The 12,299-nt window shown below is 35.9% G+C and overlaps 1 protein-coding gene across 1 annotated transcript in view; it reads right to left on the reverse strand.

The window, feature by feature from the left end:
- The window catches only part of zdhhc17 (zDHHC palmitoyltransferase 17), a 40,603-nt gene that overhangs the window by 19,554 nt on the left and 8,750 nt on the right, over positions 1-12,299 (reverse strand). The window contains exons 2-6 of the mRNA XM_088922959.1: positions 7,015-7,118; positions 4,508-4,630; positions 3,644-3,721; positions 2,984-3,128; positions 1,947-2,011 (exon numbers count right to left, since the gene is read on the reverse strand). Coding sequence (XP_088779085.1) covers positions 1,947-2,011; positions 2,984-3,128; positions 3,644-3,721; positions 4,508-4,630; positions 7,015-7,118 — 515 coding nt within the window. The remainder of the gene's footprint in view (positions 1-1,946; positions 2,012-2,983; positions 3,129-3,643; positions 3,722-4,507; positions 4,631-7,014; positions 7,119-12,299) is intronic.

Raw genomic sequence — 12,299 nt, forward strand, 5'->3', positions numbered from 1 at the left:
TTATGCCTTGCAATAATATATCCTCGGTGATTACAACGCCACTCAGGAACCATTTTTTTTCTTTATTTTATAAAATATGTAGTTACTGGTATAAACAAAAAAATCTAAACTGAAATTAAGTTAATCTGAAAATAACAGCTTTAAAAATCATGTACAAAATTGACCCACAAAGCCATTTTGTAAGACAGGAAATATAATAAGGCTCTTTAAAAGAAATCTGCATTTTCACATTTTTCCAATAGACTGGCAATCCCTATAGGGTGTTGAGTCGGCAGGCTATGTTGTCCACTGTCAAATTTAACATAAAAGTCTTCTCCTTAGGTTTCCCTGTACCACATTATAACTGTTCAGATACTTCACTGCAGTTTCATTTGGAGGAAATGATCATAGGATTTATCAAAGTGGTTTAGCTGCCTGCAAAGAGCTTACACAAGGAGACCTCTAAGCCCTTCATGTTGAAAAAGGTGTTATGGAGTGTCATTTGCTTCTGCAGGTCCATACAAGAATCAAGAAAACACTCTTGCAACTGCGTTTTTTCTTGCAACACTGAGAAGAGGAATCCTGAATTTCAATTACTTTTTTGGCCTCTAATCTTCCAAGATTTCAGCATTGCAGGAGCTGAATGCCAAAAAGCCTGTCACCTGTAAATACCTCTAAGAGTGTTCAAACAGAATTTCTGAATACCCTTCTATGAAAAGGATTTTTTCTTTAGAGGAAAGGACAGATTTCTTGTAAAAAACATTACAATAGATTTTCTTCTTGGAGCCACCAATGCTAACATTACTCATTGTCCTTGATCTTAAGAACACACCTAACCAACTGGACACCCTTTGCCGATAAACACATACTATAATGCTCATGCCCAAACAGTATATGAATGCCTGCATCACAGTCAAGGGAGGAACTGAAAGAAAAAAAAAGCAGACCAGACATTGCAGGGAGGAGCAGCTTAATGTGAGGAGACAAGCAGTGCTCAGGGACCAACAGGCTTACTGGAAGAAAATGTCCCGAAAAAAAATAACTTATCTCGTAATATTAGGATGTGTACATCTTGAAAGAGTGCTGCCACCACTGGACCACTATTAGAAGGTCTGTTCCAGTGTTTGGTGAGGCAAATACCCCACTGCCTTGTAAGATTAAAAGCTACATGCTAGTCATGAGGACTGCCATAGGTTTGTAGAGAATTTGCAGAGCCTACATGGCTGATAATGCAGGAGGCAGCTGAGTAGTTTGAAAACAGTATCCTGAGCTAAAAGTTACCCAGGTGACAATATTCACATGAAAACAATTTAAGAGATGAATGCTGTGGGGGACTATTTGTTCTGTATTTACACAATACATCATAACTATTATATAATGTAGTTTTACCATTATATAATCTACCGTGTTATCGGGTACCAAAATCAGTTTCAAGAACCTTATTGTATTGTCTGAAGACCATTGCAAAACAGAGACCTCTGTCCTCTAACAGTTCCTTTTATCTACCACTCAGTTACACATTTTTGTTCTGTTTGATGACAGGTGACTAATTTACAGGAATACTAGACTGAATTCAATAAATTAACCCACAATGTTCAATTCCGGTTTGTAAAATTGCTGCAGTGATCAGTCTTTCTGGTACTGTTTAGGTTTGTTAACGAATAAGATTTTTCTAGGTCACATTGACATGTTCTGCCCTAAAAGAACATTTCCACTTAAATTAAAAGAAGCCAGCTAATTGCTTCCCGACATTATCTTGCGAGTTGTCTTGCGGCTGTTGCAGCAGTCTCTATTAGGCTAAGGCTCTGTAATGAATTAAAGTTCCAAAAAAGAAATACTGCAAAAATGCTCTCAAAAGTACACAGCATGCCTTCAATCACTCTTTAGTGAGTACTTCCTTTTGGTGTGAATAAATGCCCTTTAATTTATTTGAAAGGAGAATAAGACTGACAGATAAATTAGCTCACCTGTGTGTCCTGTAGGCTGCCCACATCAATGGTGTCATACCGTTCTGATCCATCATGTCCACATCCTTTGAAAAAAAAAAGAACAACTGTGGTCAGCAGGGCTGAGAAGGAAATTACATTTTATTCAGAACTGGGCTTTCACAAGGAATTTCATTCTACTATATGAATACATGAAGTATGGCGCCATCTGGTGATGTACCATAAAATAGCTACAGCAGCCTCCTAAACTGAATTTAAACACACCTCAACACACCTTCAGTCTTTCGCTACACTTATTATTCAACACATATTTTAAAATGTGTGCTTGAGTTGTGTAAAGATAAAGGTTTATCTTTATCTGCCGTGGGTTCAAAAGTACTACTAATGTCATTAGTTGTGATACATGTTCATTTTTGTGATTTTGGCTGCAAATTGCACCAAGAAAAGAAACCCCCACTTTTATTTGAGTTAATATGGTGCAGCATACTGATCAATAACTGACCCCTGCGCAACAGAAAAAACACAGAAAAAAATAAAGACTCTGATATCAGTTCCATCTCCCAAGCCTTCCCTGCAAACAATATATAGCTCTACATATAACACACATGACTGAGCAGGTGAATAAATTATCAGGATGGGTATAGGAGGGATGGTTAAGCAGAAAAACATGGAAAACTCCTGTAAATACTCTCTCTTTCCTCACTCTGTGTGTAGTGAGAAAGCGAGAGGCTCGTTTCTGATCAAGTGTTTAAAATGCACGTAACATTTTGATATATCACTCAGGAAAACTGCAGAAAATGATACAATTTGAATAAACTCTCTCTGGATTATACATCATAATTGTAGATGCATTTCAATACATATAATCACGTAGCACAAAATAAAATCATGAATGTATACTAAGTGCTTTGAAAAATGCAGTGAGGAACTCTCATCTGTAAAGGCCCTTTATTAGGTTTCTCTAACAAATGGCTTATTTTCAGCCACATGAAGCTCATTAATTTCTCACAGTAAACATGCAAGGATTCACCACCACTGGTGATTATGCCTGCACTTACCTGGCCCTTGGCAATGAAATACGCAACAATGGAAGTGTGCCCAAACTGAGCGGCCAGGTGAATGCAGCTGCAGCCTTCCCCGTCGATGAGGGACGGGTCAGCTCCATACTTCAGCAGCTGCACCACCATGGACAGGTGTCCCTGTCTGGAAAGAACACAAGTGTGAGCATCGCCTGACTTGCCCTCCACACCTGAAACCTCTCATACGAAGAACCGGTACTGCCGCGAACTGCTAACTGCCATTACCTGTTTTAAACTAAAGACTACAGATTTTATTGATATAATGCTTGCATGTGTTAAATTTGTAAAACATGTATGTGTAGACAGCAGACTTGTAGTGCACTCTGTCATTAAAGAGATAAGGGTCTTTCTAAAATATAAAGGCTACACAATGTCTATATTGTACCGCACTTTGAAGGCAGATTTTTTTAATTTATAAAGCATGTTTCTAAATTGGGGCACAGCAACACTATTAATACATGATGCTGGTTTTACAAGGATGTAAGGATTTAACTAAAAATAAAGAGTGTTCAGACAAAATTTGCGGTCAGACTTGCACAATGAACCAGTATTTGATCAATAACTTATCAATAGCCAAGGTGAAATTTGATACAAATAATATAAGCCCCCTGTCCAAATCATGTGGAAGCTTGACTGTACCTTGTAGCCCAGTGAAGCGGTGTTGAATTGAGATCTCCTCCAAGCTGATCCACGATGGCACCCTTTGATATGTAATATCTGTATGAACAATCATTTTTAATCAGAGTCCTGCCAATACCTTTAACACGCAAAGCAACATTACATCAGTGACTGTAATGGAGGGGGGGGGAACCGCAGGAGGTTAACATTAGGATTATATGGGGCATTAAACTGCTGGAAATTGACATTAACAGGCAATGGGAAACAGACATTGTGCGTTTGAGCCCAAATTCTAGATGACTTGGTTTCCCCAATCATAGGCACAAAACCAGCTCAGTGCCACTGGGGGCAGTATTGGTATGACATGGCCAAACTGCTCTCATCTCCCAGCAAAACACACACTTCTAGTTCTGAGGCACTTGTAGACTCACAGTGACCCAAGTGAGGGATGTGCCTCTTGTATAATCCTGGCAGTCACTATTACAAAAAACAACTGTTAATTTTAAAATAAAACTCAAATTTGAAAGGGGCTTTTTTTTGCAGTGCTGCAAAGATTATAAAGGAATTATAAAACGTTTAAGCACTGAAAAAGTGTATATGGTCTTCAGAAATAAGATTACACTTGTGACGCAAACATTAGCGCTTTTTTCTAACTTCTCTAGTGAAAACCAAAGAAAAACAGTGTTAATAGTAAATAGTCTTCCACAACACATGATAAGGCTAAAGACACAAGCACTAAAAAGGAAATATTGCACAACCTTCTCAGCAAAAAAAAAGATTCATGAATATTTTTTCTTGCCTAGTATCCACATTTTTGTAAAATCTTGACAAGTTACATCTGAAAAAAGGCACTCGACTTGTAATGACATGTTCTTCATCACTTACTTTACAAGATCTATTCTGTTATTGATGGCTGCCCAGTGAAGAAGAGTGACGTTTTCTTTGTCTGGCTGCCTGACGTCATATCCAGCTTCCACTAGCTCTCGGCAGCGCTCAAAAATCCCATACCTGGAAGAGACCGCACCAGCTGTGAGTGTCTGCACACAAACATCCCACACTGGCAGGACAGCCTACAGGCAAGGCAGGATGTATCGCTGCCGTCTCTGCTCATTCCTTAATTAAAAGCTAAACATGCATTATTTATGCATTACGATACAGCTCTTTCAACACACTTTGTCTGATTAAGTCGAGGGCTGACAAGCTTACATTAATTATATTGCAATGTTAGCAAATTAAACTCACCTGCTATTTGGCAAGAGTGTGAAACTGCACTGACTGGTGCTAAATAACATTAATCCAGTAGTGGACAATCTGATTGCTCATACCTATGCAAAGTCTATGAATAACCTCAGTTCCCTTTGCCCTTTGATCTCCACGTAATAATCTGGACAACCATAATGAAAGCATAAAACATTCCACAAGCATGAGGAAAACATCATTATGTGAATGAGCACAGTATTAATGCACACCATTAGTAAAAAAAAAACATTACTGAAAAAAAGAGTCCTGATAAACTATAATAATCCATGATGGCCTCAACGTGGGCTTCATAAGATTATAAACTTATAAAAACTAAGTAATGTTTGATGAAATACTTCATTTCTAAATCTTCATTCCACTGCATTTCATCTTTGTGCAGTGATGTACAATTATGGCATCTTTTGCATAATGTGATAAATCCTGTTAAGACAATTCTGAGCAAAGATCTGTTCAGTGTTTTGCGCTGTTGAGCACAAATATGGATAATCTTCCAAATGCCTTTTTATTTCAGTTTGGAGCATGTACATTTTTCTCAAACTCTGCAATTTTAAATTTACATGTATTCATCATTACTGTTTTGTTTATATAAACTTCATCAGAAACAACTTTGAATGTACCTTTTGGTGCTGGGCTTTGCTGCTAGGATTCAAGTATCCTCTTCCTTTCAAGTATTTTCCCAGTTTAAATTAATGTTTACAAAAAAGTTACAAACCTAGAGAAAGTAGTTTATTTGTCCTATCATCCTAGCCACTTCATTATTGAAGTATCTCACTATGTTTTTTTAAGACATTTGCTTCATATTAATCTCTAATTCAAAATGATTTTCTAGATCTCTATTAATCTCTAGTTCAAAACTATTTTACTTGCTTATGTTGTAGTAACATATGTTATAGTAATAGCAGTGCTGTATATTATAGGATCCATTACACATGTGCTTTCAGAACTTCTACTTGGTATTGATCTCAAATAGCTTTGAACAATCAAAATGGATTCATCCATTACTGTTTTCACTATTAGTATTATATGCCATTACAATATTTCTAAATGTAAGAACACTACATTTTACTCTACAATGCAAAAAATAAAGAAGCAATGATGACTATCGGTAATGTGGCTTCAGCACAAGCCAGGGTGCCACATTTCAAAATGTATCACATTTTACTCTATACACCTTACTATAATATAGCAATTTAGGAGCTGGTTGCATCAAAGCACTGCAGTAGAGCAGACTGGAGGGATTGCAGGTATAGTATCCCCACCCTAAACAGTTGTTTTATGCATCTGAATGTCTAGTTCTTGAGTAGCAGAGACTGGAGAACACCAACACCAACCTGGTGTATCTTACAGGACTGACCTATTGCACTCTGGATGCTATAGCTTTGCTATTAACCTTATACACAGGACCTTGGATATTAGGTATGAAGGTGAGGCTTACCCTTTTAAGTAGCACATATATAATGGAGATATCACTGGAAATCATCAGATTGGTGCTGTCAAGTAAAGTCGTAAACCCCCAGAATACTACTAATTTTGAAGTTAATAAATTGGATGTCTGTACTCAAAATACATTGGTCTGAGTTAATGCCTTTTACCAACAAGTATCACTAACCTAACTTGAACCAAAATTTTAAATAAATGTGATTCTTCTTGAATCACATACGGTTTAAACAGTACAGAAACAAAGTTCTGCTTGGTTTCAGAGAACATATCTTTTGAAAGCGGCACTCGAAACACTGACAAAAGTTAAGCAACCACAGAAATCTGCAAGAACAGAAAATAATGGATGTTCAGAGGATTTCAGGAAAAAGCAAAAAGGCTTTGGGTAGACTGCAATAGACTGCGGTTGTTAAAGGCTGGTGATCTGAAGTTAGTGGCAGTTAGCATTGGAATACTATTTTGCCTTCTAACAAATACATCCATCTATTTGCTAACTGATTTATCCAATACAGAGTATCAGGGGAGCCAGAGTCTATCCCAGCATGGCTGTCACAGGGCACACACAGACACAGACCTAACAAAAACATACTGCTGTAAAATAACTTTAAAATGACCAGGATAATCTAATTATGAGAGTTATGCACAGAGGAAAAGAAAGGTACAGTATAAAAGATGAAACAGAAGTAATTACTCACTGTGTGGCCTTGACAATGTCCCATGTGCTGTAATCATCAATGTGGCTCTTTCGCCCGAGCGACTCGTTGTAGCCATGGTTATAATGACTCTGGGGCTTGATTTCCTGGGAGGAAAAAGACACAATATATAGTAAATTAAGCATTTGTCTCCCTTCTTGCTGGGTCTTAGGAAAACATGTGATCATTATGCATTACACACATTAGCATGAAGTCTTGATTGATTAAAAAAAAATGAAGTAATGAATGTAAAATTGGGAAATTGTTGAAAAGAGTCTTGATTCTGTTAATTAACCAATGTTTTTGTGTATGAGAATAAAAGAAACCATCAATATAAATAGTATGCAATCACAATTTTCTATGAAAAATTTCCCACATTATGGTTTTGGACCCTTGAGAGCTACTGTATGTTAGTAATTGACAAAGAAAAAAAATTGCAACTGTATCGTCTGGTCAAATACTGCATCCATTCATCACTCACCACAATTTTCAAAATGAAAAAAGATTAACTGCCTCAATAAGCACAAAATAAACAATTTCAAGCACAACGGTCTTCCTCGGGTAGCATCATGGGCAGCCAACATCTTTGATGAGTCCTACGCAATCAAACTAGTCGTTGTGGTCAAATAATATCTTGTTCAGGATAACACCGTTTAATTACAATAAAAACATAGCTAGTTTGCAAACTGGTACAATAATCTAGACATTAGATAGGTAGGAGGCAGGGATGGAAGTTACCACCCGGCCTAAGCTTTTTCCTGCGGGAAATCCTGACACCCCAAACTCTAAGAACACTTTTAATGAAAAAGCAGTTGCAAAAATGGTTTAAACTCCCATTCAAAAGAATTCACAAAAGCCTTATTTTGAACAAAGTAAAACCCTGAAAGACCTTAAATTAATGGAAATCACAGTTTATCTACAGTAGTTCTGGTTCTGCGGCATCCGGTAATAGGAATAGATCCTAGTAGATTAATATTTAAAAACATTCTCTGAAAACATAGTATTCAAGCATTACACTGTCAAAGGGTCACTTAACTCCATCAGAAAAAGGATTATATGTCAGGATTTTTACATTACACAATCTAGATTTTTTTTTTCTCTCTTGTCTCTCTAAACAACAGATTACTGGCAATTTAAAAAAAAACTAGAGGAAAGAAAATCCAAATGAGTGTGATTTTGGGATAAACAGCACAAATCCAGATGCGTACCCATGCTACAACTCTGCTAAATCTTTTTTTGAGAAATTTTAGTTTTTAAAAGTGACTTCATGGTTGGAATATAAAAAAAACTGTATATAATGGGCAATTTCACTTTTTTGAGAGTCCTTTGTTTTCATTAATTTCTAACTTCTCTGAGCTGAGGGTTCTTTTTTTAGGGATGAATCAGTTGCTAATAGGCAAACACTTGTAATATGCATAGAAATCCAAAAGTTCAAAAGGCTGGATCATGTATTACTATTACATCTTATGACTTTTGCTGTCATAAGATATTTAACGGAACTTGGCATATCTATATTAAACCTATAATAAATGAAAATAGGGATGAAGGTGTCTAGCTTTACACTCTCATTTAATTTTACAAAAATAATTCAGAAACCACAAAGTAATAACCATTTATCATTGTTTCAACAACACAGCTAGAAGAAATGACTATCAATACAGTATTAAGATTTTTGTTGGGTAAATATTATTTGGTAAATGGAATAAAATAAAAGACGCTCTTAGGCATATGATTATACAAAAGACATAGTACAATAAAAATCCTTGGCAGGTACTTCAAAATGTCCAGCAAGGACATTAAACAAGGTATGACAATGGATACAATCTACAGCTATAGTCCATGAGACCTTGAAGTAGGCTCTAGTTTTCCTTATTATATAATTCTCATAGCAAGGTCTGAAAGCCATGTCCTGAAAGGAGCTTTACAAAACAAGTCTATCCAAAATGATTAAATATTCACTAAATAGTACTTCAAAAACAATACTTCAATTTGAAGTTTAAAACAGTACTGCTCTTTTATGAAATGAATAGTTTTAGTGCAGTATCGGTTATAGCACGATAAAGGTGTACTCCTATTTTTTACATAAAGCAATTTGACCTGAACATTCAAATGTTCCAGTGCACAAGCATGAATTATTAACAAGCATTTGGGAAATAAAACCACTTTTAAAGCAAGCATGGAAAAACATTGATACTTCCAAAACACTGATACTTTTATAAATGCAGAACTAATATCTAGCTGCAGAACCCTATATCTTATTGTACTTAGTTGTACAATAGTTCTTGGATACATTTTTCTGCAGTTAAAGAACAACATACTAGTACATTCAATTTTGGATACGTTATCATGGATTATGTTATATTAAATATTAACGTTAAATGTTAAATATTAAAAAAGAAAAGATACACAGCAACATAATCTCACATTTAATAACTTGAAAGATCTACGACTACTCAAATCTCTTCACTGAATAGTAACACGAAGAAGAATTACACCTAAAGTGAAGAAAAACATTGTTATACAAAAATCAATACAGTCTCTGTATATCTGAAGAACAAACTATGTTTTTTGGACACATTACACAAATCCCAGTGTTCATCAACATGATTTAAAACATACTATTTAAACTCCACAAACTAATATGATAAAAGACATAAGAATCCACAGTGCTGCTTGAAAGTATGTGAACCCCTCATCTTTGTTAAGTCTTAAATTATCTTTTACAAATCGTTTATCTGAACTCCAATATTTAATGAAGATAACCTGAATGATGGACGCATCCAAATATATTGTTTCATTATTTATTAAATAAAACACGTTTATTTAACAGAAACTTAATGATGTCTGTATGTAAAAATGGAACCTTTTAATTCAGTAAGTGGTGGCACATACTTTAGCAGCTAAGAGAGCAACCAAACATGTTGTATTCTTCAAACAAATGAAATAGAACTTCTTTTCCAACAAATGAAAACTGCATGTTTGGAGTAAAAAGTGTGTATTCTCAGACGTTGAGTCTTAATGATTTGGTCTTGTTTATGTAGTCAAGCACTTGGATAATTACATTATTAAACACTTAAATGAAACCAAACATCACAAAGCAAGATGACAATTACATCTTCTCAAAGGCTTATCAGCCAGAACTGCACAATTTATGACAATCCTTAACACAGAGTCCAAACAACGGGTGGGTTTTTGAAAGAAAAAAGAAACAAAAAGCTGTTCCTCACCAGATAAATGTAATTTAAACGTTAGATAAGAGCCCCTCCAGTCTGGCAAAAGTGTCCAAAACAGAATGTAGTGGTTAATAAAAGTGGATAAAGTGGTGAGAAAATTGATAAGTGGGTGCAATGAGGGTTGTCATTGATATCAGTACAGGATACATGACTAAAACAGACCCAGATGAGTATGATTGACTGAAAGGCTACCATTCCAAATGACCTACCACTCAACATACAGGTAGTAAACAGTCCTGTACTGTTATTTTATACCTTTTATAAAATAACAGTTTGAAATAAGTCAAAATTTAAAATAAACTTCAATTCACAGTTTTTAGTCAATTCACATTAACCTTATATATAGGTGGGTTTATTTTTAATGCCCTTTAAACTGAAATAAACATAACTCAAGCATTTTAAAGGGTACTCTGTCAAACTGAATATTGTTGATTAGACCACGAAACAATAATAAGAGTAATAATGATAGGGTACCTCAAAAAGTAATTATTATTTTCTTTGTAGGTAGAGACATGTTATTCTCTGTTACTAATGTAAAAATAATTGTGGATAAGATCAACTGTTCTAAAACTATTACAAAAGGCAGAGAGAGCAGACAGTGGTGAAGCAGGATTAAAAAAACTGATTCAGATCATGCTGGGGATTATGGAGCAACACTGTCACCCGAAACAGTTCTACTAACTTGCTCAGCTATTGAAAAAGCTCTTAGTAAAAGGAAGAATTGGAACTAGAATTGTCATTTTAAGGGTGACAGAAACTCAGTTTAAACCAAGACAATTGTTAAAAGTCAGCACAGCCTAAAACGTCCCACACTAATACAGAAACATTCAAGAAAAAGTAAAAAGATTAAAAACTAACCTTATGCTTCCAGAAATCTGGCAAAATAACAGAAGATTTACTTCTTAACCTGAATGCAACCATTCATATAATATTTCTTTTCACTTGTAGAAAGAAACCAATACATTGCAGAAATGTACAGGGCTCGAAAGCAGATACATTCCTATTAATTTAGCGTCACTTGGCGTGAAGACAATTAACTTCCTGCTGGCAAGCCAAGACTTCCCTAGCACAGGAATAACAGGTTCATTATGTTCTAATCTTTGGAGCGAATTTCTTCAGGTTGAGGCAAAGGTGGAATGTAAACATGGGTCTTTGTTCAGCTCCTGACATAGGTCCATTCCTGCCTAGTGTAACACCTTGCATTGAGTGTTACAGGAATCACAGTGTACAACAGGCCTGATATAATGATATCACTTCCCTGTGATGCCAAGTGTCGTGATATGTTCTCAGAGCATTCAACTGCCCTGTGTCAGACAACCATTCTTGTTCAAGAGGGTCTTATCCACTTACAGTATTTGGGCTGTGTGGGCCAAACACTTGTCCAAACACCTAACAGGTTCAAACCCAGAGTCTAAAATATCACGCTTCTGGGATCATGATTTAGATGTAAACGTATCAGCAGTAAATGAGTTTGCTGTGGAGGGTGTAACAGAGCTCGTAAGGTTCAATTATGTTATGATGACAGGATTCACTTGGGTTTCTAAAAGCATTTTAATCTCCCATGTCAGGGGTCAGTTGTCTTTGTGGAACAAGTCTGGTTGTCCTCTCTGCCACATAGGACAGGGATTTGGAGTTACACCTAAAACTGCAGTTTGTGGTCAGACTACATATGCTACTATATGTGAGTAGCATTAAATGACCAAATTTATTTCTTTAATCAGAAATGGTGATGACCTGTACCAGTTAGGACAGAACCACCGATCTGTCTGCTGTAAACCACTACAAACTACAAACTCCTAAGTGAAAAAGGGGTTAAACTGTACTGTATAAACCTCCAAAGCAATTCTAGGGATACTGTAAAAATGCATTCAGGCCTAAGAAACACAGCTGTACATATGTCAAATGAACTGAAACACAGGAAAGATACTGTAGAAAAGATTACATGAAAACTGCATCTTGATAATAACATAGCTGAGGCATTGTGTGAATCTAGGTAAACACTGTCAACTTATTTTCTGAGGTTATTTTAATAAATCTAACCCAGAATTATCAAGG

Source organism: Atractosteus spatula, chromosome 8 (assembly GCF_055471065.1).
Source record: "Atractosteus spatula isolate fAtrSpa1 chromosome 8, fAtrSpa1.hap1, whole genome shotgun sequence".
Taxonomy (NCBI): domain Eukaryota; kingdom Metazoa; phylum Chordata; class Actinopteri; order Semionotiformes; family Lepisosteidae; genus Atractosteus; species Atractosteus spatula.